At 37.4% G+C, this 26,839-nt stretch overlaps 4 protein-coding genes and 1 long non-coding RNA gene across 7 annotated transcripts; 2 read left to right on the top strand and 3 right to left on the bottom strand.

Annotated features, from left to right (window-relative positions):
• Positions 1 to 611: 611 nt before the first annotated feature.
• Positions 612 to 4,510, bottom strand: LOC135671789 (NADH dehydrogenase [ubiquinone] 1 beta subcomplex subunit 7-like). The gene is made up of 2 exons (XM_065179997.1): positions 4,038 to 4,510; positions 612 to 814 (listed from the first exon to the last, which is right to left on the bottom strand). The coding sequence occupies exon 1, from the start codon at positions 4,399 to 4,401 to the stop codon at positions 4,072 to 4,074; it is 330 nt and encodes a 109-aa protein (XP_065036069.1). The 5' UTR covers positions 4,402 to 4,510; the 3' UTR covers positions 612 to 814; positions 4,038 to 4,071.
• Positions 4,511 to 4,702: 192 nt separating this feature from the next.
• Positions 4,703 to 7,320, top strand: LOC135671788 (ras-related protein RHN1-like). Of its 2 annotated transcripts, none has more exons than XM_065179996.1 (8): positions 4,703 to 4,870; positions 4,947 to 5,024; positions 5,104 to 5,271; positions 5,405 to 5,453; positions 5,536 to 5,613; positions 6,065 to 6,154; positions 6,766 to 6,866; positions 7,110 to 7,320. In XM_065179996.1, exons 1-7 carry the CDS (start codon positions 4,832 to 4,834, stop codon positions 6,864 to 6,866), a joined length of 603 nt encoding a protein of 200 aa, XP_065036068.1. In that variant the 5' UTR covers positions 4,703 to 4,831; the 3' UTR covers positions 7,110 to 7,320. The 2 variants fall into 2 exon arrangements, with proteins under 2 accessions (XP_065036068.1, XP_065036066.1); XM_065179994.1 differs by having other exon boundaries at positions 4,705 to 4,870; positions 5,536 to 5,609; positions 6,061 to 6,154.
• Positions 7,321 to 8,044: 724 nt separating this feature from the next.
• On the top strand, positions 8,045 to 8,575 carry LOC135671787 (uncharacterized). Its single transcript, XR_010512848.1, has 2 exons — positions 8,045 to 8,184; positions 8,402 to 8,575. It is a non-coding gene; the product is annotated as an uncharacterized LOC135671787 (long non-coding RNA).
• A 7,142-nt stretch (positions 8,576 to 15,717) lies between these two features.
• On the bottom strand, positions 15,718 to 16,283 carry LOC103983351 (transcription elongation factor 1 homolog). The gene is made up of 2 exons (XM_009400575.2): positions 15,894 to 16,283; positions 15,718 to 15,756 (listed from the first exon to the last, which is right to left on the bottom strand). Exons 1-2 carry the CDS (start codon positions 16,281 to 16,283, stop codon positions 15,718 to 15,720), a joined length of 429 nt encoding a protein of 142 aa, XP_009398850.2.
• Positions 16,284 to 17,711: 1,428 nt separating this feature from the next.
• Positions 17,712 to 26,814, bottom strand: LOC135585730 (serine/threonine-protein kinase BSK1-like). Of its 2 annotated transcripts, none has more exons than XM_065179993.1 (9): positions 26,236 to 26,814; positions 25,991 to 26,126; positions 25,205 to 25,338; positions 24,870 to 24,975; positions 22,882 to 22,967; positions 19,492 to 19,680; positions 18,614 to 18,778; positions 18,379 to 18,492; positions 17,712 to 18,165 (listed from the first exon to the last, which is right to left on the bottom strand). In XM_065179993.1, exons 1-9 carry the CDS (start codon positions 26,557 to 26,559, stop codon positions 17,911 to 17,913), a joined length of 1,509 nt encoding a protein of 502 aa, XP_065036065.1. In that variant the 5' UTR covers positions 26,560 to 26,814; the 3' UTR covers positions 17,712 to 17,910. The 2 variants fall into 2 exon arrangements, with proteins under 2 accessions (XP_065036065.1, XP_065036064.1); XM_065179992.1 differs by having other exon boundaries at positions 25,166 to 25,338; positions 26,236 to 26,693.
• Positions 26,815 to 26,839: the final 25 nt, after the last annotated feature.

Raw genomic sequence — 26,839 nt, 5'->3', positions numbered from 1 at the left:
TGTATTTTGTATTAATGTGATTGATAATTAAAGCTATTCAATTATCCGAGACTTTTGACCGATAACAATTGTTTTTTTTCTACAAGTCCTTCGATTCACAATAATTTTATTTTCTTTCTTGTTTGTAAGTCACATTATCATACAGTGAACAATACAAATCATTTATTGAAGAATTATTTTGAGGACAAAATCTTTTTAGGATAAAAAAGTGTTGCATCCCCCGTAGTTTTATTATACATTTAAGTTGATTTAAAAATCTTGAACACATGAAGGAATTATTTAGAAAATTTAAAGCACAAAATTCCATTTGCAAACTCAAAAGATATAGATATTGTGAAGACTCCCATGAGTCTTCGAAACCTCCATTTTGGTACCCATTTGTTGGTGAGCCCTTTTTCAAGTTATCCGAACTTTCTAACTCCAGAAGCTGTTCCACAAAATAATGTGGCATTGTCCATAAAGCTGCGCCATTTAACAATGCAAACAAGACTCAAGCATGCACTTTATATTTGTTTTGTTAAGCCACAAAATAAGGATGAAATCAATGTTTGAAACCTCCATCGATGCCAGATGTCAATCCTAAAAGAACAAGTAAAGGAGTGACCTCACAGTTGTACCAAGGTTGTATCTTTTATTGATTCAAAAAATAAGTTGCCATAAGGTAGGTCAAGGAATTCCTTATTTCAACTTAAAATGAAGATGCACAATATGAGGAAGCATGATAAAGTCAGCACAAGTCCAACACAGTTTGGTGAAACAAAGACGACTTCAGTTCTTGGACGTTGTCTGAATCCCTTTTGTGGATCCTGATCTCCTGTCCAAAGAGAGAGAATGATTTGTTAGAAGAAATGGTGACCAAATGAATTCCCAATGTAATACAGAAAGATGACCATTTTGAACCATCAACCATGTGAACAATCACTCCTGTCAACTCCAGTTGTAAGAGAACAACAAACATCAATTAGTAAGGCAATGCGTACAATAATTCAGTACATAAAGGACATATTACTAGTTGCTTGAAATATTGATGACCTAGCAAATATTGTTTTGGGAGGCAATATGTCTGAAGGAAATTTAAATATTAAACACCTTGACTAGATTGCTTACACTAAATTGTATCGCCAATATTAGTGACTTCATAAGGCACCATGATGTACTCACCTGTGCTAGAATCCATGTGTTTATGTAGGAAAATATTCCCAAAAACCCTATGTGCACTATGTACTTATAACATGTAGAAGGAAACCAAATGATAACAGTTCATTTTCAATGACAACATGGCATAAGTTCAGGACTTCCAAGTGCCAACAGCTGCATCAACACCATTGTATTTAGGTTTTAATGAATTAGCTGAATATAGTCAGACAATTATTCACTTCATGCACTATCTCATATAATGGATGAAAATCATTTAGAAGATTCTAAAAACAGAGTTGTCTACTTATTGATATACAAATTAATCTATTATCAAGTAAGCCACAAGAACTGTTAGTTGTCTATAATTGTACTTGTCATGTTTGTAGTCTTAACAATAAGTTAGGCTTAGTTAAGGTATGATCACTATTGCCCTTTGATAACAATAAAGTTCACAATTATAGGTCACGTATAAACACTATTACTGTATTTAATAAAGTTCATAATATAGGTCACAGATAAAAATTGGGGGAAAATATCACGGTAACAAAGTCAACAAATACTAATTATTGAACACGGGGCTTAAAAAACTGATTGTCCTGGTTGGTACAAACCAATATTACCGGCCTGATCTGGTCACATGGACCATCGGTTTTCGTCTGATATGGATTCATGCCATGCTCCTTACTGGGTGTACTGCCCAATTTTACTTGTTAAAATTGGGAGGTACAAGACAATAAGCCTACCACTTATTACCCCTATTATGTTTTACAGTTTTTGATAGCTTCCAGTTTTTTTCTTTTTTTCCTTCTCTATCTTCATCATCACTCTCCTCTTGTCTTTCTGTTTTCATGCAGTTCACTCTCCCTTTGCAACTCGCCTCTTCAACCTTGCCGTCCTGCCACTACCATCTACTCTACCCTGCTGCATTGTCGCTGCTGCTGCCTCCTCATAAGAGCCGCTATTGCCACCCTTGTTTCCAATACACCACCATCACCATCTTCCTCCCTTTTTCTCTCTTTCATCCTTATAATATTCTCTTTTTATTTTTCACTAGTTATACATGCATACTTGGCAAAACGTGCAGTATAACCTCAACACACTGTTCTTCAAAGGTCATGATCATATCATTTTCCTAAAAAAGCAAGTTGATGAAACCACTGTGCCATAATAAATGCATATAATGGCCTTGAGGCAGCCAAGAGATAATAAAGAATAGAACAAACTTCAATATAACAGCAATCTATGTAAAGCACCTGAATTTCAGGATAGTGGAGACAAACTTGATAGTTTATTCAGCAAATCAGAACTAAGATGAGTACATAATCACAATCAATTTGTATTTCATACTTCAACATGAAAGAAGACATTAAATTGGTCTTCTAGACTCCACCAAAAGAGAAATGACATTGAACCAAACTTGTATCTAATTATAACTTTTTGCCAAAGACCACATGAGGGGGTGAGTTAAACAAAAATAATTAAAGCAATACATTTTTAATTAATCCAATTTCACAAGTAATAAGTTATTGATTTTGATACTAGGAAAACAAACAAACCATAATACTGTCAGATAAAACATTCATAAAGATGGAAAGTCTAGAAGACTTCTGGGAATACATGAAAAAGCTGATCTAGACAATATTATTTTATCTTCTTATGATTTTATAAATAACACAATAATGTTCTTTTTTTGTTGGTCTCTTGGTGACAAGAAGTTTGAAAAAAATAAATACTTCGACCTTTTTCTATCTTTGCCAACAAATTTGAATTTGCCCTTGTAAGTGGTCCTGGTCCTTGTTCTTAAGAACAATTATTTAAGATGAAGATTGTTTTAATGTTTAATCATTATTCTTTCTCTTCCTTCATTCTTCAGCTTTCTTTTCTCCTACCTTCAATGTATCACCACCTTTCTCTCTTGTTTTTATTTCTCTCTTCTATAGTTTCTATCAGCATCACTAGCCCTATGGTCAGATCCATTGACTCACTGATCCATATAACATCTGACCACCCGGTAAAAGAATATTTTTCCCCAATAAAGCCATTGGTTAATTTTCCCTCTACAGCCTTATACAGCATAATTTCCACCATGACACAGGGAACTACCTAAACAGCAGAAATCATTTAATTGCAGCAAAGACTTCCTGCTCCATTCGGTTATACTAAAATGAGTAATACTGTTGTCAGAACAAACATTCATTACAATCACCATAGCCTTTATTAGCCATTTTTTTCTTATACAATCACCAAAACTTCCAGGTCAGGGGGAATGTTCTCCTATCAAATACAATCGGAAACCATAGTCGTAGCAAAATTAGCAAAGCCAATTGGATGGCCCATTAGCTAGAACATTAAAATTAAGAAAAATTCCCGGCCCTGTAAGAGAAGATAAATACTACTAAAGCTGATTATTCTTAAGGCTTAACCACCACAAAATCAAATCTTTATCATAAATCTAAAATTACCAACACATACCTTATTCCATAAGAAAGATGTATCAATTCCAATAGATCAAAGGAACAATAAAGCAGCATCTCTAAATCCAAAAGATCCTATCTTTCTCACATATACAGTACTAGGCGAATCCCAAAAAAGAGGGATGCATCATCAAACCAAATTCTGCTTTGTAATAACCGAAGCGACAAAAAGAATTCCGAAACACTCATCAAGATTCAATCTTTCTCAAATGCTAACTGCTAGAATAACCCCGAATCGAGGAACAGATTATCAAAACTAAACCTTGATCGGCAAGAGACAATGATCCTAACTCCTTTTTTCTTTAGGATCAACGTTATCAAAATCTCCAAAAGAGGATGTACCACCATAGTCGAATCTTGAACCTAAAATCATGCATTTAGATTAATCAAAGCATAAGAGTAGAGGGATTTGAAACGGAGCCAAACCATCAGAAAGGGGAAAGGCGAACGGAGAAGAGGATCAGGCGTTGGCGGAGGAGGGGATGAGCGGGATGCCTGCGGCGGCGCCCTGGACCTGCTTCGCCTTCTTCTTCTTCTCTTCCAATTCGCGGATCTTCTGCATCTGGAGCATGCGCTCCATGACGAGCTCGTACTCGCACTTCTCGTAGGTGTGGCGCTCGGCCTCGCACTTCCACGGCAGGAAGAACTCCGCGGAGCGGCACTTATTGAGGGGTATAAGGAGGTGGGCGCACTGGTCGCGGTAGGAGATAGGCACCCGATTATCCATCATCTCCTGCTGCGTTGCGATCATCGGCTTCGATGAGCCCAGCTTCACTTCCTCCTCCGCCATTCCTCTCTCTCGAAACTCTGCTATCGATCTCAATCTCTCTCTGGTTTGGCCTTTGGACTCTGATCGAGGCGCGGTTGCGGACCGATATGACGATTGACGGCGAGAATCTGGGACTCAACCCAAACACCCTTTGGGTTCTCTTGTTTGGTGTGGATTCTCTCCAACATATTTGTAAATTGGATTGTACAATACAGATCATAACCGGTCCCTGATGTGGCCCCACTTTATCAATGGCGTAAACCGTTGCGTGCCATACTCACAATAACTGCAGAGGATCCCATCGCGGTGATTGCCATCTTTCACCCCTTTCCGTTCCTCGTTCATATTCCATTCTCTCCCCAGAGAAAAGGAATAGCGAAGAGGATTCGTTCTATCTGATTTGATCCCATCCGATCCAGTCGGGACCCTCCTTGCCTTGGCATCAGCTCCCATGGCGACGATCGGGAACAACAGCATGAACGCCAAGCTCGTGAGTCAACCCTCTGAATTCCGCTCCTTTTATCTCGATTTCTCCGATACAAAACTTGGATGTTCTTGAAACCTAGGTCTTGCTCGGAGACATGGGCACCGGGAAGTCCAGCCTCGTCCTTCGGTTCGTCAAGGGCCAGTTCCTCGAATTCCAGGTCCCCGTTGCACCGCTTTGTTTTGTTGATTTTGATTTGACGGTTTTGTGACATACCGTTGTCTTTGGATCGATTGCAGGAATCCACGATTGGGGCGGCCTTTTTCTCGCAGACACTGGCGGTGAGCGATGCGACGGTGAAGCTTGAGATTTGGGATACGGCCGGGCAGGAGAGATACCACAGCTTGGCTCCGATGTACTACAGAGGAGCGGCGGCAGCGATAATTGTGTATGATATATGCAGGATGGTGTGTGGTGTCTCATCCTGTTTCATTCAATTTAGTTCAATTTTTTCAGGAGACAGATGGCTGAAAATTACAACTATTACGTACTTACAATCCTTGTCCTTGTTTTTTATCTATTTGTTCTCCATGAGTTCAGGAATCGTTTGAGAGGGCTAAGAAGTGGGTGCGAGAGCTACAAAAACAAGGTCTGTTAAAGCTGGAACATCTTGATCTCTGCCAGTTGATTTACTGATGATTTTTTATGTTAATGTGGATACTCTACTGTAGGTAATACCAACATGGTGACTGCTCTTGCTGGAAATAAATGTGATTTAGCAGATAAAAGGGAAGTTCTGACACAGGCAAGTTGCGTCGCATGGACTTTATCATCAGTGTGATCCCTTACGTCAAATGCAACTTTAGTGGTTGTTAGTAGACTATTTATTCTAAATGTGTTGCATTATTTGCTGAAACTATGGCTTCATGTCAAGGGTAAATCCAAAAATCAATTAGCTTAGTTAGTTAAGCTCAGGCATCATGAACTCTTAGTTGCTGGTTGATTCATTTGGATAGATTCGGAAGCTTATGAGTTTGAATATACATATAATTTTCCTGTCTGGTTACCCAAGAAAATGGGCAATATGGCTGTAGATGAATTTCTTTTTTATTTTTATTAAGTTAAATCTCCAGATACAAAACACATTATTTTATTACTGATCGTTTAGATTTTCATGAGATTGTGGACTGGAGATGCTGGTGTAATTCCTGTGTGGAAGAAATGTGAAACATCTTTTTTGATTTTTTGCATTGCAGGAAGCACAGGCATATGCTGAAGAGAATGGACTTTTCTTCATGGAAACCTCTGCTAAAGCTGCCATCAATGTGAATGACATATTTTATGAAATAGGTATGATGTTTGGTATTTTCATGCTACCAGTGGAAGGGTGAGCTTGTTAATTGTATGACATGGTAAACCATAGGTGGAAATGAAGCAGTTACTCTGTCCTTAAGTGGGAGTGGGAGTCTCATGATTATTTCTGATACCTTCTAGTCCAAAATTCATCTACATAGCAAATATCCTAATATTTTGAATATTACTTAATCTGATAAGAATCATGTTTCTATTTATGTTGGGCTAAATTTTCTTAACAAGACGGTCTACATTATTTTGGAATATCTATCTGCTGCACGTATATAAGATCTACACTAGATGATCTGATTAATAGGATCATACTTTACCTATCATGTAATTTGATTCCTGCAACTCCTAATTTGTTCAATTATATCAGTCCAGAGCTTCTTGAGCTTTCAGGCCTTATGTATTTTTCTTCTTTATCACTTCAGCTTTTGTAATTCTTTTTGTATTATTTTCCCCAACCCTCACTTCTTTTGAAGTTTTTGGCCAGTTTGCTTTTAATTTTTTTGGTTAATTTAAGCACTTTGAATCTTATATTATGTAACGACACTTAGCTGTTTTTCATTGTAAAATATAAATTTGTGGTATTCTTTATGAAACAGCAAAAAGATTACCTCGTGCTCAGCCAATTCAGCAGCCAGCAGGAATGGTTCTTGCAGATAGACCTGCTGAAAGATCACAAGCTTCAGCATGCTGTTCTTAGGTAAGAAACAAGTTATTTTTATCATTGTGCAATAGGCTTGTCTTACAAGGTGGGTAAAGATTGTAGATATAGTTTGTTTGGTGTATATTATGTACATTAGACTAACAAGATTAGACTTCGGTGAGACTTTGCTTTGCTTTCTGCATATGTATGAAATATATTAGTTTCAACAGCATGTATTTGTGACATGTTATCTTACCTATTAGTCGGCCCTTTATGTATCAATTGAAATCACCTCTGCAGGTTGTTGCTATTCTACTGTGGGGAGTGAATTGAAGAGGGCTGTCTCTAACTGTGGAGTGATGATGTAATTGTTCTGTTTCATCTTCCCTCTGTACTAAAGGCTGCTTGAAGATTCCAACTCTAGTTTTGAACCCTGTATATTTTCTGTCATGCGGTTTTCATCAAACTCATGTTGTGAATTTTTCTGATGTAATTAGTGTGTTTCATGGAATTTGGAATGACAAGCCTATTTAGGGTCACAAAACATGCCTGCGGTGAAAAGCTATTTAGGCTCAGATTGTGTGGCCAACTTTTAGTTGTTTTTACCGCAAGCCTGCAAGTAACTGGCAAGTAGAGGATGAGGATGAGCAGAAGATATACATCAGGTTCTGACGGCAGACGACACAATGTGGGGTAGGATCAATAAGTGACCTGACACGTTCTGATCCATGAAATGATATCACGAGCTCACTGTGGCCGAACCACATGAAAAGTAAATTGAGTTTATATATATATATATATATATATATAGAAAACACCTGATTATGTTATATCGAATATTAATTCAACGAAAAACACGTGCTTTAAATAAAACATGACATCTTGTGCAATTCCAAGTGACATTAATGTGAAGATGGATCAGAAAATAAAAAGGAGCTCTTCCTACTGAATTGTGTCACTGTGCAGTGGGAAAAGGACGCATGTGAAGTAGTGGACAAATCACATTTGTTCTACTTTGTTGCAATAAAAAGATTAGACATTTATCAAACCTTGTGTGTTTTTTCTCTCTTTTCTTTTTGGTTGGACTGAACTCATTAGTGCTCACCAGTCAGCACGACCTTTATTTTCTTGTTTGTTTGGCCTTACGACTCTCCAGAACTATCCTGCAAATTGACGTGGAGAAAAGAGAGAAAAGGAAGGTAAAGTCCCTTCCAGCTAGCACTAGCACTGAGCATTGCCACTATAAATATGGCATCCTACTGCCTCTCTATTGTCATAAGCAAACCCCAGAGGCCACAGAGGAGGAAGACGATGGGATTCACCAAGAAAGCTTCAGTGCTCATTCTCCTCCTCTCCCTTCTCCTAATTGCTTCTGGTAGGACTTCTTTTTCTTTTGGAGAACTACAAAGTTAGCAGTGAATTTGGACGACTAATCAAGAGATAAAAGCTGTTGGAATCACTTGCCGTGAAATCAAACCAAGATCTACTTGCCTGTTGTCTTCCTTTATGAGATTGGTGACCAAAAATATCTGAATGCATTGTGATGTAAAGTGTTGTAACCTGGAACTGCTGTTGTTGGGAATGTCATGCAGAGGAAATGGTAGCGGTGGAAGGCAGGACGTGCGAGTCGGCGAGCACCAGGTTCAAGGGGACGTGCGTGAGGAGCAGCAATTGCGCCAGCGTCTGCCAGGGCGAGGGCTTCCCCGACGGCAAGTGCGAGGGCGTCCGTCGCCGGTGCATGTGCAGGAAGCCCTGCTGAAGAAGCCCCTCCACCTGTTTCTCATCACCGTCGTTACTACGTTGGCGTGCATCTTACCATGACCTTCCTGGTTTCTCCTTTGTTTTCTTGACCTACTACTTGCAGGAGACTACGTTTGGAGTAGCCAATAAGAGGAGTGTCAACACTGCGTTGTGCTCTATGTTTGTGTCTGTGGATCGATTTGTGTTGTTGCTTCTTTTGGGTGAATCGTAGTGGTATAAAAATCTCTTTTCAGTAAAGCTATTTTTTCCTCCATCAGCATACCTCTCAAGCCTCGATTGATGAAGTCTGACAGAGGCTGCCTTCAAATCTTTAGGAGTTCTATTGTAGCATGAAATCTAGTCTGTTCTACATAGGAAGAAGATTGAAGAAAGGAAGGATGGATCTGCACGTCTCCTGTAGGCATGGAGAGTGCAGATCAGATCAATATTTCCTTATTGGGGTATGCTGCTCAGACACACTCTTCTTCCATTTACATTTCTGGAAGAAAGTAAGAACTTATGGAGGAACAGTCCTATTCTCATCTTTTGTTCTTGTTGCATCAAGGAAAGGGGCTTTGGTTGGCATCACATGCCAATGACTATATTGTATATCATTCTATTAATTATACGTACTTCTTTTGTTAAACAGTATTTTATTGAACATATTAATCAAATAATTATATCCATTAGCTTATTAGAATATTTTGTAAAACCACTAAAATCATATCTGTAACAATATAAACAATGCATTTTCCAATTCTGCAAGAATAAAAATCCTCAAAACTTGCAAAATCTCGGAAAAATTAACCACTCCAAGGCAAAAAGAGAAGGGAAAAAAAGAATGAAAGATGTCAAATGACTCAGAATAAACTGTGCAGGTATCTATCCTTTTTCTAGAACTTGCTAGTGGCTCATAAGTTCATGTAGCAAATTCCAAGAATGAGCTGCTCCCATTGCATCAACTGTTGATCATCCTGAGAACAATGACAAACAATCTGTCTATCAATCCTAGCATTGTCGCTGATAGACTGAAAGTGTGAGAAATATAAGAGTCATTGTCTCCATGCTAGACCTGTAAGCAGTAGTCAAATATTAGTGATTTTACACTATTCTCATGAAACAAATCTACTACTCTATTGTTCTTACTCTGATCCATGTCAATATTTTTTTGTTGTCTCAGGTAAGAATTTAACCAACAACAAAGTCACTTTTTAGGTACTATATAAATAATTAAAAGCAGCCAAACAAGCATTTTCCACAGTGTGGTTTATCTGTCAACCTAAACTCCATGCAAGCCCAGGAAATGAACAGTGGATGTTTACTAGGATACAGAAGCTGAAGACAAGTTATGAGTCATGGAGAAAGGAACGGCATCTGATCTCTTATGAAGGCAAACTATACACAACATAAAAGCCTCAAATATAAGTTGTCTGCACACACAAGGATAAGCCATCATCAAAGAAAATGAACACCAGCATGATGTATATGTTATGACAAACATCCAGCATGATGATGAAATCATCAGCATAGGAAATATACGAGTAGTATGTTTTAGAAGGTACCATGAATTGTGTGTTAAGGATCAATGAGACATTACCTTACAACAACAAAATAATGTTTAAAAGCATCAATCAATTGTCTGAATCATAAGTTGAAATAGTATATATTATATTTTCATGCAAGGATCTTCCATTAGTCAGATGATCCAAATAGTACTAAATCTTATTAGTTTTCGCTGATAAACGTTGCGATCGGAAAACCCTGACTCCTTTACATGATACTTGAGCTTCTAATTGTCAGCAAGTTTTAAGTTTCTGAAATATCCACAAAATCCCGAGTCATTAACCATGTTAAGACAACATGGAATAGAATGAAATCGAAAACTTATCCCAATTGATCAATGGAAAAACCATTGCATGAAAAGGGTAATAGATGATACTTACAAAGAAGCAAAAAGGAGAAGGATTCTCCTGGGATTGATGGCCCTTCTAGGATTAAACTTCCTACATCTTCTGTCTCCTACATCTGAAATAGAAATATTGGCTGCAACTTTGAAGCCAGAGCTTGCTTAAATTGCTCCATGTGAGAACTGGCTGCTATTAGAGAGAGAAAAAAAGAATTCTACTTTAGGATATGGACTATTGAGACATGGCAAATTAATTGTTCACTATCTAAAATGAGTCTTACCAGCAATTGAATAGTGAATCTGAGGTGAAGAAGTTAAAGTACACCATCACAGTATCATATTTAGCAGAAATGGATAACAAGCTATACATTTGAGACAAAAGTTACAGAGTAGGCCAAATCTAAAAATCACATGCAATGGAATGTCATGAAATGGTCCTTTTACATCTTTGATGCAATCAAATATGCAAAGACAGAGATACAAGCATCAACCACCTCAATTTTCATGCTAATTGTGTGTTCCTAATCTCTTGATCTTATTTTCTTCATTAGTTGTTAATCCATACACACATTCCATACCTTTAACGACAACCTTTTTGGTTGCCTCATCCACATCTTGCTCATCACCATTCCACCTCTCCATTCGGTATGATCAAGTTCTCTCCTACAGAAAAACAAATTTAGTACAAGATATCTTAGATTAAAACACTTTGGTAACAACATGTAGCTACATGATATTACAGGGATAATTGCATTAGGTATCATAGGATTGCTCACTGTCATTGTTGGGTTTCCAAGGCACCTATTAGAAGACCTTTTGAGCCTCTCAATATCTAATACTACATCTCCTGCTGTATCTGTAGCTATGACTCCACTCTGCAACAAATTGCATGAAAAACAATAACACAAAAGATTCTGTAGCTATAACTTCACTCTGCAACAAATTGCATGAAAAGCAATTGCAGAAAATATTCCGATACATGTAGACCAGAAAATGAAAAGGAAACAATATTCCAATTGAGCAAAAAAAAATCTATTTTTTTATGAAATAAAAACCTTCATTAAACAGATAGACCCTTTTATGTTTGAGATGGTGCCATACTGGAAGTAGAGTTGCTTGAGTTGCACAAAATAGAGAAGATAGTGGACATTTGTTCCATTGCCTGGTCTAAGATAAAAGAATACCGCAACAAAAAGCTTCAGGTCTTTCGACTAGAGAATATAGTCTTCTATATATGTTTGGCTACATCGGTATGATTCGTAGTGGACAATACCATGTTCTTGAATGCACATATGTCATTGGCAAACTACCATTATAGTTCATAGAAACTGAAATATCTCGAACACCTAAATTAACGTCTCCATTTCAGATGCTACTGATGTCACTCAAGGGACTGCAACACCAATTGGCACTCCAGAATTAAATGAACTTCAATGACCAACCAAATACGAAGATAAATTAGGAGAGATAGAATCATCGCATTATATGCAGATGGACCAAAACCAACAGACTTGTTCATAAAATCATCGCGAAGAAAATGATTCAACAATACCACTTGCTTCACACCCTGCAACTCCCAATTCTTGTTTCGCAACCTGCAAAATCAGAGCTTTTGCCGTAAGTGATACTACAAGAATTAAAACATACGAAAACTCTGACAAAGCTACAACCACAGACACAGTTCTTTCTCTTTTTCTTGGTCCTAGCAAAAAGAACAAAGAAGAATGGAAAGCTGAGACAATTCATTTGAAGGACGAACCCAACCCAACCCACGACCGGACCCGACCCGGCCTCAGTTCGACCGACATGATCTCCGACCAATAGTGGGCCCAACAGAATCCAATCAGCTGATGAAATGCCCGTGACCAAATACCCCGGTTAATGCTTCAACTCGAGTCTCCAAATTGGAAGTGATACCTTTTTATTACCACTTCATTTATCCACTTGTTCTAACATTAGCAACTCGAGTAAACTTTTTTTTTCCTTTTTTGTTTTTGTGCTCATATCACCCAACCCTATCCGAAGCATTTCTCATTGAATGCAATGTGTCTTCTCATGATTCAGAAGATCTAAAATATCTAATAAATTATTTTTAAACTAAAATGATTCAAAAGCGTCATAAATGTAATGTATCCATTCAAAACTTTCTTTTGTACGTGATATATTTACATATGACAAAAGTACCAAAATATTTGATGCATCCTAATCGAATAAAATATCTTCTTATATATGTTACGTTTGTCTAGGATATATATATATATATATATATATCTTTTGGATGAAATTAAAAAAATATGAGAATAGAGTGATATAGTGGAAGTATGATTCATGAATTTGGAGGCAGCATATCTTTTTTGTCTTTTTTTTTTGTAAGGGGGTGGAATGTACTCATATTTTATTAGGGATATTTTAATAACTTTAAGCTAATTCTTGATTTCTTGATTCAAGAGGATGCAAAGACAAAGCTGATGGCCTCCTCTATAAAGAATTCATTGCTCCTCTCAAATCATGATGGGGTGCGAAGTCGGAGGAGAAATCGGATATTTCCTAGACAGGTAATGACACTCTTAAACTTCTGTAGATGAATTATAATGTTAGATTCATATATAAAGATTGGAGGGATTTTGTAAGATTTTTTTTTATAGTTTCTGATGATTTGAAATTGTGAAGCATAAATTTATTTTGAATTATGAATGGTTTTGTATCTGATTATTTGATAACTAATTTAGTATCTTTCATTGAGATTTTGATTTAAGACTTGTTTTAATGAATGCAATTTTACTGATTTATATATTTTATAATATTTGATATTAGGATTTCATTGATATCATTGTGAATTCAGTAGGAATTTATTTTGAATTGTGGAATGCTTGCATACTTTATTATATAATCAATACACAATTTTATTTTTATGAATTTATTTTAATATATTTATATTAATGATTTATTAAGGATCTTTTACCAAAAAAAATCAGTATATTGGCTTTTCATCATATGGCAGTCCCTTTCCTATTTGATCATACAATCAATATTAATGATTTATTAAGGATATTTTACCTGGTGGTGCTCTTTTTATTTCTTAGATGAAATTGTCCACATACTATTACTTAAATGATTCGATCATAAATATTATTCAAAAAATTCCTATTTTGATAATTAATTATCAAAAAATTTTAAAAATACAAAAAAAATACTAATGTCATAGTGATTCTAAGCTGATTGGTATCACTTATTCTATCTTTTGAGAATTTTATTATAATTAATTATTAATATTTTTTAATAGCGTATGTGATCAAGTCATTTTTGTAAAAGATCGAGGGTATTTTCATCCAAATAAGAAAAAAATAAATGTGAAGGGTACTATTTGGTAAAAACCAATTGTGTAGGCTTTCTTCTTTTTTTTCAGTAAGATGCCCATTTATTAATAGTTCATGTTATTTGAGTTTAAGATTTTTATTCTGAAATTCCTAAAATTTGAATAATTTATTCTTTTGTGATTTTAGATCTAGATAAATAGAGGTTTAATAATATTGTAATTATTTATTTTCATGCAAACACTTTGAGTTAGTTGTTGATGTTAGTAGTATTAGGTCATGTCTTTTGTATTGATTATAATGTTGTATAATGCATCTGAGGTTCCATATAGTTGACTTCGGATCATCACTTTTGGTGATATCATTCTTGTAGGATTAGATGACATTTTGCTTGCAGATTTGGCTTATCAATGTGATAGCTACTCATTGGCTTCAACTCTCAGGTGAAGAGCAAGAACACCAAAGGGAGGAGGGAATGGAATCGAAGGGGTGCGCCCACAGGATCAGGAATTGCGGCTCTGAGCTGCTGGCCTTGGAGGGACATCTGACCAACGTCAACGAAAACAAATGGAAGCTCATGGAAAACAGTCTTCGCCTCAAGTCCACCTTCTTGTATTGCGACCTCAACCGGCTCATCTCAAACGAAAAAGATGAACGCAAGGAGCTTCTCACCGACGTCACCAACAGACTCTCCCGTTACCTGGCGAAAGTAGGAGCTCTTTCCCTTGGATCAAGTTTACTGATAATTTCCAAGTGCTCTTTGTTCTTAATTATTTGTCTTAATTGGCAGCTGGATCGTGCTGTTAAGACCAGAAGCGTTCCGCTGGCACGAATCCACTACAATGACGTTGCTATTGTTCTACGGGAGATCGAGGCTGCTCTCATGCCTTTTCTTTCATGATGGATCAAGAGGACCTCCTGAGCATGCTTACATCTCTCAGAGATGGACGAACAGGAGAAACATTACATGTACATAAAAGAAATATAAAATGACCTCTCTTTTCTGTTTTGATTTCCGGAGCTCTTCTCCATACTGTAAATAAAATGTTGCCGATGCATATAGTCTGCAATTAAGTTGAGAGAGAGGACACCGATGGCTCTGCAACAATCCAAACGCTCCAGGAAACAAACAAGTGGAAGACCACTAGCAGCTAAATCAAACACTGCTGAAACTTTTAAGCATGACAACACTACACGCCATGCGAATCAAAGGTTTTACAGATTTAGTCGATCTCCAACGCATCACTAGACACTACCTGTACTGCTGCAAAATCACAGTAGGAAGAAGCAGTACAGAGTGCGAGATCCATGAGCAAACTATGTACACACGAAATGATATATACTATCATAAAATCAAACTTGCAGCAACTTCAAGGGAGATGATTTTGATGGCATTTTATTCCTGTATATATTCACATGACCTGTTTCAGCATGTGATGGTGCATCTTCTTCAAGAACAGAAAGAAGGAAGAAAAAGGAATTGCTCCAAGGCGGGACAGGTTTCATTTTGCAACCTGCTACACATATGGGGGGCAATCCAGGATCTAATAATAGTGCGTGAAAGACAGAAGAAACGGATTTCCGTCTAATTTACCTCGTATTTCTGAGACAATAACACATAGATTGATCAAAGTTGCACGCTTTTATTCGGAGCGTCGACGATCTTCTCGCCAGTCGCTGTATACGTCGATGGCGGTCGATAGTGGTGGCGTAGGTCTCTTTGCAGACCCAGCATTTTTGCTTTCCTACTCGAGGAGCACTTGGCAGCTATGTATACTGTAACTATGTACATCCACATCGTAGAAACGACCTTTACAGTAACATCAGATAGAATTCCTAAGAGACTTTGATCATCTAAAACATTCGCCACAACGAGGGGATGGCATTTTATTCTTGTATATTTTCATTTGTAATTACATATGCTCAAAGACAGGGGAATAGGAACTGCTCAAAGACTGGCAACCTGATCATCCCAAAAGTCCGTGACCTAGAAAACGAAAAAGAGCTGCATGAAACTGATCTGCCTGGTTTACTTCGTTTTCTTGAGACAATAACAAAGGCGATCTATCGACTATATGCTCCCTGGGAGTGCCTATTTCAAATGTCACAATCATCCAAACAAACCGAACGCCTTTTCTTGGAGGGGCGGTTATCGTCACGGAGTTTTTCGGACTCGTTGACCTCCTCACGTTCGTCGACCCACTCGGTATATATGCCGATGGGCTCCGTGGGGCGGTGATCGTCGACAAGGAGTTCTTCAGACTCGTTGATCATCTCACATTCGTCGACCCACTCGCTGTATATGTCGATGGGCTCCGTCAGGTGATGGATAGTGGTGGCGTAGCTCTCTTTGCAGACCCCGCACTGCGCCTCACCAACCTTGAGCTTCTTATCCAAGGTGCAACTTACGCTCTTGTCGTGGTTGCAGAAGGGGCAGGTGAAGGCCGCCTCCAGCTTGGGCTGCACCTTCTTGGTCTTAATCAGCTTCGACGTTCTCGACCTTCTCTTCGCCATCTCGTTCGCTGTGATCCGAAGCAGTATGATCTATCAAATACTCGACGGTGCAATGAAGGAAAAAACTAGAGAAAGAGAGAGAAAGGCAACGAGAAACTAATCAAGAAGGAAAAGAGGAGAAGAAGACGCTTACCAGAATTCTTCAACAGCGCACTCTAATCTGCAAGCAAGCGAGGAAACAATCGCAGACTCTAATGTCGGGGATGGGGTTCTATGTATAGGCTCGGACTGGTCTTTGAAATAGGAAACACCACCTCGACTGGGATTCGGATTCCATTACATTCTAGTTTCCTGCTCAAACTAGGATTTCCTAAAATGTTTACATTATCTTTTTTTGGTAAAATCTTGATGTGAATTATTATTCACATCAAGATTTCTTCATAGACTCGGTCAGATGCTGGCGTGGGATTGCTTCGTTTAGTTCAAGATACCGTGAAGGCTAGCAAGCACCGATCCGACGGTACCAATTCACCCGCCGATGTCGTAAACGAATCTTGATGAGTGTTCAAAATCTGTTAGAAATGTATACGAACTCAAAGCATTTTCTACCATCTTGTCTTTAATGAATAGGAATTTGTGCTTCGAATGGCTTTCTTATTTGTATTTTTCTTATGTCTTATTTTTCCTTCCTTCTTTTTGTAATTATACAGGGGCCCACCTTGTAATCAATGATAAGGCAGGTATCGTTGTGGGTTAGATATGGGCAGGTAGCCAAACAATATCCGTTTAAAGCGCAGTAGCCTATTTGGATCGATCATGACCGTATATTTCATATCGTAAGTTATGGAATCCGTTGTAGAGGATCTCCCTCGTCGATGATGGGGCCCGCAGTGGCGGCGCAAATAGGCGCTCTGGCGGCGTGCGTCGTCCTCTTCGCGTCCCTCGGCATGACGGGGTGGCACCTCGGCCGCAGCAAGGTGCTCTTGTTCTGCTGTGCCCTCTACGTCTCCCTCGCCGTCGCCGTCCACCTCGCTCGTCACCTTCCCGCCCTCACCCTTTTCCTCCCCCTCCACTGCGACCACCGGCTCCCCTCTCTACCTCGGATCCGATTCCCGCGCCACCCTTCTCCTCTTGCTTCCATTTCCCACACATCGATCGGAAACAAGAATGTCATCCGTAGAGAGCAAAAAGTCATCCATGTAATGACAATGTGTCTTTGCAAAGAATTATAAAGAACTCCACAGAATGAAGAAGACAAAGCTGCATAATTATATAAAAAGAATCATTTTTTTTATGATAAATTTGCATATGTTGAGATATTTCAAGTTTTCCCATGATGATTATTATTTGATTTTTGGATTCCATAAAAGATTCGATCTATATATTGATATATTCAGGCCAGTGGGTCTCTACGAATATACATAATTAATCAGGTCTGTCCTTAAAAGTCTTATTACCGAAATATTTTCTTTCATGAAACCAGAAAAAGAAGAGAAATAAACACTGTTTAGATTGATTGGCAATACAGAAGGGGCAAAAGAGAATACACATGAAATGGAAAAGTAAATGCAACGATATAATCAAAACCCTTTCCTATAATACAATTTTCCAGGCTACTACAATGATCACTTTCTCATCAACAACAAGGGCATGAAGAGAGGATCCAATCACCACATGTAAAGCCGCATTATGGACCTCTACCACTCTTTTGCCTCTTCTCCTCCAACATGGTTGCTTCCTGCAACATGTCCAGGGAATCACTCTGCATGTTCAGCTTGGCCAAGGCAACTGCTTGCATGTAGAATGCAGTAGGCCAGTCAGGGTAAAGACATTGTGCCTGCATCGCGTCTCGCAGAGCAGCATCAGCTTGATCACACATAAGATGGCACAGGCTTCGCCTTGCGTACACCGTAGGTGAGGCCATTGTCCCCACATCTAAGAACTGCAAAAGAAAACTTCATTGTTTCATTATCACCTACGAAAATAGCAGAAATTCTTAGGTTACGTAAATATCATCGGTTTTCTCGAAGATTATGAGAATCTTAGTTTCTCAGGGAACTAGATTTTATTTCCGAAAGGCCTTGTGTCTATCCCTTTGCTTGGAATTGGTTTTCTGTCTCAATTCTAGATCTTTGACCATGTAGCATAAGAGTACCTGAGAGTAACACTCGATTGCTGTCTTAAAATCTTTGTCACGGAAAGCAAAATCCCCCCGCTTCCTCGCTTCCAGCATGTCCCTCATCTGTTGCGTCCACTCTTGAAATGATAGCTGATGACAGAAGGAAAAAGACCAATGCATCATGTTTGCTCTCTAAACGAAGGCAAAGTTCACTATAAACTAAACATTAAAAGTCAAAATCCATCTCTGCTGTTGAAATTAATGTAAATACCTCATTAGTTACTTCATCATCTCTGTAGTGTGTCATTACTAAAATCTCATGGATGGCTGTAAGGTCCATTCTAGAGCATGCTTCACCCATACGTGAAAAAGGCTGCTGAGGGGCCGGAGGGGCTTCTCCATGCATTTCAGCACCCAACATTGAGTGAGATGGCACCTGTGCATGAGAGTTTACTATTTCATACCAGAACAAGATTCAAATGAACATTCAAGTTCCAACACTGCATAATAAGTAGAAAAGTAGAAAACTGGAAAAGCTTCTTCCAGTACTTCAATATACAATAATCAAACCACTAAACTTTTAGTCATTCAAAATTGATTCTCATGTTAGAACTGGCAATCCTGATCTATGACTGCCAAATCAACCTGCATTTAGACCCAACCCATTTACAGAAGAACCTTTGTGTATTGATCTGTTGATTACCTAATCAAGTGCCATGATGACTATTTATTACCTCCTCTCTTAAAGCTCTTTGTCTTTCTCCAAAAACAACAATCTACAGGTGAGCATCTATCACACAAATTGACTAGTAATTTGCAAATAACATGAGAACACAAGCTTCAGTTTTTAAGCGGAAAATACCAGCTCCCGGTCTTCATTCAGATTCATCATACCATACTTAGAAGCTGTTGAATCTTCGAGTTAACATTATGCCAATTCATTTCTTACTAAACTCAATCAGTAATGTAATAACAATATATGTTGCTCTTTTGAATTAACATTTAATAGATCATACGAGTACAATTATAGAAAATTTAGTTCATGTTCAATCTATGGTGCAATTGAAAAAAATTATATCTATAGACAGTAATGATAGGAAAAGCAAATCATCTATTCAGGTATGAACAGAAGCATAAGGAAGACAATACCTCTGATTTGGTTTGCAAGGGTCCAAGGGTTGCCACTAGCTTCTTTGTGTTAGGTCGATCCCTAGGTTCAAATTGTAAGCACTGAGAAGCAAGGTCAACCAGTGTAGTTGCCTCTTCTGTTGAGAAATTTCCCTCCAAGTGTGAATCCATCAAAACTAAGATATTTTTACCTCTTATCATGTCAAGAGCCTGCGAGAATTTCAATCTCATTTAAGTAGTCAAAAGTAATCATATATTTGTATGTGCATAAAGATTTCCAGTACAAGGATTCAGATATCACCTATTCCTATACATTTCTCCAACTGTCTTTTGAGGTTCTTTTTTCAAAGCTTTAACAGGTTGTCTAAGTATCTAAACTTAATGATGGTTGCTTCAATTAGATTTTTAAAGTTCTGTTTGACCAGGTGATTATGAACTTTCTTCAAAGTCCGGTAAGATAAGCACTTAAATTGACAAGGCACATGTATACAATTTGCTTCGATTGTCACATATGTAACTTACAACCTGGTTGGCTTTACAAAATCAGCAACTCAATTCTGAATTCATACCCTCAACAATTTTAAAGTATTTTTATATGTATAATACAGTCTGGTAAAAGCTTGACTTATTGCCATACAATTCTCGCTGACAATCACCATACCAGGCACCGAATCATTAACACGCATAATTCATCTTGCTGCACAGTTTTCCAATCAATCCACCCAATTTCTTCTACTCCATCACAACCATTGGCTTTGCAGCACTTCAACAACAACAACAATAACAAAACCGTAAGTCCCCATTACTTAGGGTCGGCTACATGGATATTTTGTTGTCATCATTGAGATATGTAAAAAGTCATATGCTTAGTTAAATTTAGAGTACTTAAATATTTATTTATAGTTTCTATTAAAATCTTTTTAAGTTTTCTTCTATCTCTTCTCTTCTCGTACCACTAATATTAATTATTTTACCTCTTCTGACTATCGTATCCGGAGGTCTCCTTGGCATATATCCATACCATCTTAAACGATTTTCTCATCTTATTCTCTATCGAAGTGACACTTAATTGTTTAAGAATAAAAGTATTTTTTTTCATATCTTTCCTAATAACTCCACATATCCAACTCAACATTCTCATCTCGACAACATAAGCTTTTTGTATATGTTTTTTTTTTTAACTGTCTAACACTCAGATCTATATAAAATTTGCTTTGATTGTCACATACGTAACCTACAACCTGGTTGGCTTTACAAAATTAGCAACTCAAGTCTGAATTCATACCCTTAACAATTTTAAAGTACTTTTATCTGTATAATACAGTCTGGTAAAAGCTTGACTTATTGCCAGATACAATTCTCGCTGACAGTCACCATACCATGCACCGAATCATTAACATGCATAATTCATCTTGCTGCACAGTTTTCCAATCAATCCACCCAATTTCTTCCGCTAAGACGTTCTTTCAGAGTCCTACAACCCAAGGTCTATTCCATCACAACCATTGGCTTTGTAGCACTTCAACAACAACGACAACAAAACCGTAAGTCTCAATTACTTAGGATCGGCTACATGGATATTTTGTTGTCATTGAGATTCGTAAAAAGCCATATGCTTAGTTAAGTTCAGAGTACTTAAATCTTTATTTATAGTTTCTATTAAAGTCTTTTTAAGTCTTCTTCTATCTCTTCTTGTACCACTAACATTAATTATTTCACCTCTTCTGACTTCCACATCCGGAGGTCTTCTTAGCACAGGCCCATACCATCTTAAATGATTTTCTCATCTTATTCTTTATCAAAGTGACACTTAATTGTTTACGAATAAAAGTATTTCTTTTTATATCTTTTCTAGTAGATATCCATCTCAACATTCTCATCTCGACAACACAAGCTTTTTGTATATGTTTTTTTTTAACTGTCTAATACTCAAATCTATAAAGCATTGTTGTCTCACAACTATCTTATAATTTTTTTCTTTCAATCTCAAAGGTATCCGATAATCACACAAGACACTCGACGCCCCTCGTCATTTTAACCATCATGTTTTTACTATATGAATAATACCTTCATCGATCTTTTTATCTTGTTGAATAATTGATCCAATATACTTAAAGCATTTACTTAAAAGGACTTCTTGTCCATCCAACTTAACGATATTTTCTTGTCTATTTCTAAAATCACGAAAATTATGTTTTATAAATTCAATTTCAATCCTACTTAACCTTTAGTTTTTAAGGCTTTGCAGCACTTGCATCAGAATTAAATAATATATAGCATATAGATCCAGGATTTTAAATTCTTTAGTAGTCAAGATAAAAGACTACACAAATTGTTTCTGTTCAGTGATGTAGAATGTAGCACAATGCAATGATATTTTTTTCAAGTTTTATAGCCAGTATCTGAGAGAAATTTTTGAAGCAACTAAACTAAAACAAGGGTCTAACAACTTTCCCTTCGACAAGGTTCCTAAAGCACTATTCTGGACTGCAAATCAATTGTGATGCAGCCTTGTGACATAAAATCTTTTACTTCCTACTCTGCATTAGTTAAGGACTTCTTTCTCGTGAAAGTTCCTTTAAAGATAATTTAGAACAAATATACAAGGGAACAATTGGACCTTTTATGTAAAATATTAAGTTCAGCTGCCTCATATAATTGTTAATGTTCCAATATGTTTCTCATAACCTTTCTTGAACTCTTTCCAACCAACGTCTAACAGACTCATCTTAAACCTTCCTTGCAAATACAAAAGAAAATTTTACCAGTCTTCTTGCCCTTAAATACCCATGGTTAGATCTAACAATAGATGTTCACAAGATTTTCTGCTTTTCGACATTTAGAATCTATCTCTCTATTGCTAAAAATTTCAACCTATATATGGTACAAGATTCTGTGTTTTCTTGTATAGGTTTGCCAATATATCGTGTACATATGAAGTTATGAACATCAAACTCTATTGGGTAATGCACAAATATTTCTAATTAAATGCTGGGAAAAGAGAGATGCAAGATTCGAACTCATGTTCTGGTCTGATACCATTTAAAGGGGATAGATACAGGATTCAGACTCATGATTTGTTCTGACACCACTAAAAGTTTGATCCAATAACTACAAATCTCAAAAACGTAAAATGTTAGGAAAGGACCCAACATATGTTTTAACGCAAACAATCCTGTCGGAAGACTTCGTTAATCCTAAGTCTACAGTGGTTGATATTTTTCCCATGTTCTCGAAGGAGACATTTCATAATATGCAATAACAGATGCAACAGTATTAATCAACAGGCTTGCAGCAATTTCATATACTAATGCCTGAAAGCAAACAAAGAAAAAAAAAATCCATAAAAACTTAAAAATGGAACCGCATATTAAATAAAAGATGTGTCCTATAGGAATACAAAATAATTACATGACTTGGAGGGATGCGCTTTCCACTAAGAAGATCCAGGAGGACAGTACCAAAGCTATATATGACACTTTCTGGAGTTACTCTCCCTGCCAAAATGAAGTTTTAGTTAGTTTTCATGTGGATATGTTTCTCTTTCACTTAGATAGCAATATATTGATATATCAATTTCATATAGCTACATGAATCACGAGTCAAGCATCTAGGAATCTGTAGACTAAATACAATATAGAAGTCCAAACTGTTAACCATTCTATGCAAAGTTTTCAACAAAAATAACATTCTATTAGGTTCTCACAAGAAAAAAAGAGTACTTCAAATATAATGACTGATGTCACTGCATTAACAGATCGGGATATGGGATACCATAAAAAGATGCAAAGAAAAGATGATACAGGAAAAAAAAAAAAAGGGTTTTTTTGGAAGAAAAATGAGAATTCGTTGATCTCCTAGTGATCCTACAATTTTCCAAGTTGTGAAGTAATGTATAAATCATGATCTATTGAGTGTTAGTAAGTGTGCTAGGACAGTAAGAAGGGAGAGTTGATGCAACATCAAGTTCTGTCACATATCTTTATCAATTGTTAGAAATACTTCTTTAAAAAACCGCAAAATTCAGCAAGATGACATGTCCAAAGATATGCATATACTAACCATAAAGTAATGGGTAGTTAACTAACTAAACTGAAGATTTTTGCCTCTGTGATCAGTTGACAATAATGGATTACAAACTGTTTTTATAGGTAAACAGAATGTACAAAATTCAAATTGCAGGGAAAGAATTCCAAAGTAAGCATAATCTAAGAGGCCTTTAACACATCAATAATCTAGTTGTAGACTTGCAGTATAAGAGACGATGTCATGTGTTCTTAGAAACATAAAAAAAACATGTCCATAGGTGCATATAGATATGGGTAGAAATAGAATTAGATTCATAGGATAAAGACAGTAAAATATGAATAACTTCTTTGTCCAAATTAGGAACTGCAACAGTTGGTGATAAATGCATTTTACATATGTAATTCAAAACAAAGATTTAGATACTTATATGCACCAACTGGCCTACTATCAGTAAATTTGCTTCAGAACTTTGCACCGACTTGCAAGCCTAAAATTTTCAGTGGGGATATTGTTTGGGCCAGAGTTAGTGGTGCCAAAGCAGAGCCAACCCATATTTGACTATAAGGAATGAATGCTATGGTATGGGTGCTCAGCACTTGCCACAATCCAGTAATCCCAGTGACAGATTTGAGAACTACTCTGGATTGTACTTCACAATTTAAGGAAGAGAAGACCAAAATGGCCTTGCATTCGGCCTTGTATTTAGTCTTTCAAGTAGCTTTAGTACCTTTGGCATATGACTATCAACTATTTTATGATATAAATCTTAAATAATGGTCATTTTTGTTGATAAAGATAGTACAATGATATTGCTTCTGAGATGGTATATTCATTTGGAATTAAGCAAACACAATAAATAAATACCTTGGTTAAGTTCGATGAACATGCCTCTGACAATCAAAATGATCATACATCTCATACAAATAGAGTGAAGGTTGTAATGTGTGAACACTAGCACATAGTGATGGGTGAATTTGAGGTTGTTCCTCATAGTACAAAATGGATGTTTGAATGGGCTTTTCCGATATATTTTATGTTTCATGCATCCTACATAATTCCTCTAAATCATCTCCTTCAGATTTGACCATAATTTACACAGTAGGAGACAAACACAAATGAATTTCTGTGAATTTTAATTGATCATAGAAATATGCTAATCTTTTCCTACATATTACTGTGTCCACCAGATGTGCAATTAACATTCACATATACCCAGTGTCAAAAGATGTTATTTTCTATGCTTGCCACGGACTGGCTTTGGTAGAAACTGAAAGAACGTACATAAACTTGAAACTGCTATATACAGAGATATATACAAGCTTCAGATGAGATGAACTAAATAAATCTCTTCAGAAACAGTAGGGAAATACCATTTCTCAAATACTCTGGTGGCGTGTATGCTAGGTTAGTGCTATAACTTTTTCCGTCCCTGCTGTTCTTCATGAGACCAAAACAAGAAAGCCGTGGATCACCACCCTGCATATATATACAAAATTTTCAGTTTGAGTTGCAGTCGAAACTGCATTGAAATCAATTATTTCCAAGTCTAAATATGACAAGAAACATGATTGTCTAGCAACTCTTTACATTATAAATAAGTAACAGGTGACACACAACATATAAAATCTTTAAACTAGTCGACCTACAATGTCAACAAAACAATTACTTTAAAAAAAGGTTCTTTCAGAAGAAGTAAATAGGTCACCACATCAAAAAGGACTCTGTAGGCATTTAAGTCATGATATAGTGGCCATCCTTGGTTGCTACAATACTCCAATGCTTCAGCAATACAGAAAGCAATCTTCAAACGCATAGCCCATTCAATGCTTTGATTTTCCCCTGTCCAGAAAAAAAGATAAATGACCATGGATCCATACACCAGCACAATTGCATCATACTAAAGATGTAAAATAAGGAGCCAAAACAATTGCTAATTAATAAGAACTGATTATATAGGATGTTGAAGATTATATCTATGTCATGTCATGAAGACTACTTATTTTCCTAATGGAACTACTTGACTATCTAACAAATTATATTGGATATTTCTTAATTGTAGTTAACGATAAAATGCAACACATTTTTCTTTCATTCTACTTGTTTCTTTACCATTTGTACCTCTTAAAAGTACTGAGGTATTCTATTATTGTCAACTAGATTCTAATGGGGTCAAATTGAATAACATCTAGTACTCTATCATCAAAAATTTTAATTTCGAGCTTTGACAAGCAACTCGCTGTTTTAACCTGATATACACAAATCTCATACTTGACAATTGTGCACTAGTTGACCAACTTCTAAATATATTAGATGTTCAACGAAAACTCCAAACTCAGCATTCAAATTCCGATGCCTTTGCAACTCTATATAGAAAATAAATTGCAAAAGGCAGCTTCCTACCATATCGATCTCCAATTCAAAAAGCATAATAACTAGCAGACTTTTACAATTCGAACCAAAGAGACAAAAACAGAGTGGTGAGCATACATACAGTGGAAGAGATGCTTAGCAAGAGTATCATTGGGCATGTACTCGGCCACAAGAAGCCTCTCCTCACCATCGCAACAGTATCCGATCAGATTTGCCAGCCTCCTGTGCCTCAATTTCCCAGCTCCCCATGCCTCCTCCTGCAAATCACGACAAAGGAACAATTTTTTTCCCTGTCAATAACAAGACCGATCCAGCAATAACAAGTTACGAAGTAATTGAACTAAAATCAGGGAAACAGAGGCCGACGGCGAACTGCTTGGGGTCGGGCCAGGCGGTCCTGGCGAACTTCTTGACGACGATCCGCCGGCGGTTCTGTAACCGGCCCTTGTAGACGACATTAGGGGCCTTGTCACCGCTCTCGGAGACTATGTTCTGCGGGCTGAACCCGTCGGTCGCCGCCTTGAGCTCCGCGAAGGAGAACTGGGAGAAGGCCGGCACCTCGCGCCCACCGCCTTCGGCCGCCGCCTGGTTGAGCGACAAGGACAGGCGTCGCTGCTGCGGCTGGCTCTGGTAGCTCCGCTTCTCCGCCGGGTGGCTCTCCTGCCGGAAGTAGGACCAGCAACTCCCCATCAACACCACCACCAAAAGACAAGAAAAAAAAAAAGGCTTCTTTTTCCGATGGGAACCTCTCTCTCTTTCTCTCTCTCCCCTTATATTTTACATACATATATCAGTTTGTGACAGAACAGAGGAAAAAGAATTGATCGCCTCTCGTGTAGTGGTAAACGGAGAGACTTATCGATCTCCTTCCCCCGTCCATTCTAGATTCGGTTTCCAGTTTGGAGTTCACAAGCAGTTGATATAGCGTCAAGAGTCCTTGCGAAGACTGCAACTTACGCCTCATATGCGT

The sequence above is a fragment of the Musa acuminata genome, chromosome BXJ1-4, assembly GCF_036884655.1.
Source record: "Musa acuminata AAA Group cultivar baxijiao chromosome BXJ1-4, Cavendish_Baxijiao_AAA, whole genome shotgun sequence".
NCBI classification, from domain to species: domain Eukaryota; kingdom Viridiplantae; phylum Streptophyta; class Magnoliopsida; order Zingiberales; family Musaceae; genus Musa; species Musa acuminata.
The sequence above is the reverse complement of the archived record's forward strand: the minus strand, read 5'-3'. Positions and strand labels throughout refer to the sequence as shown.

Excerpts from the sequence above, each read along its gene's own strand:
- LOC135671789 (XM_065179997.1), bottom strand. The coding sequence starts at position 4,401 with ATGGCGGAGGAGGAAGTGAAGCTGGGCTCATCGAAGCCGATGATCGCA.
- LOC135671788 (XM_065179996.1), top strand. The coding sequence starts at position 4,832 with ATGGCGACGATCGGGAACAACAGCATGAACGCCAAGCTC. Across the intron at positions 4,871-4,946 it reads ACAGCATGAACGCCAAGCTC|GTCTTGCTCGGAGACATGGG; the intron begins GTGAGTCAACCC and ends CTTGAAACCTAG. Across the intron at positions 5,272-5,404 it reads TGTATGATATATGCAGGATG|GAATCGTTTGAGAGGGCTAA; the intron begins GTGTGTGGTGTC and ends CCATGAGTTCAG.
- LOC103983351 (XM_009400575.2), bottom strand. The coding sequence starts at position 16,283 with ATGGCGAAGAGAAGGTCGAGAACGTCGAAGCTGATTAAGACCAAGAAG. Across the intron at positions 15,757-15,893 it reads CCTCCAAGAAAAGGCGTTCG|GTCACGGACTTTTGGGATGA; the intron begins GTTTGTTTGGAT and ends TTCGTTTTCTAG.
- LOC135585730 (XM_065179992.1), bottom strand. The coding sequence starts at position 26,559 with ATGGGGAGTTGCTGGTCCTACTTCCGGCAGGAGAGCCACCCGGCGGAG. Across the intron at positions 22,968-24,869 it reads ACCAGAGTATTTGAGAAATG|GGAGAGTAACTCCAGAAAGT; the intron begins GTATTTCCCTAC and ends TCATTTTGGCAG. Across the intron at positions 18,779-19,491 it reads CCTTGCAAACCAAATCAGAG|GTGCCATCTCACTCAATGTT; the intron begins GTATTGTCTTCC and ends TCTCATGCACAG.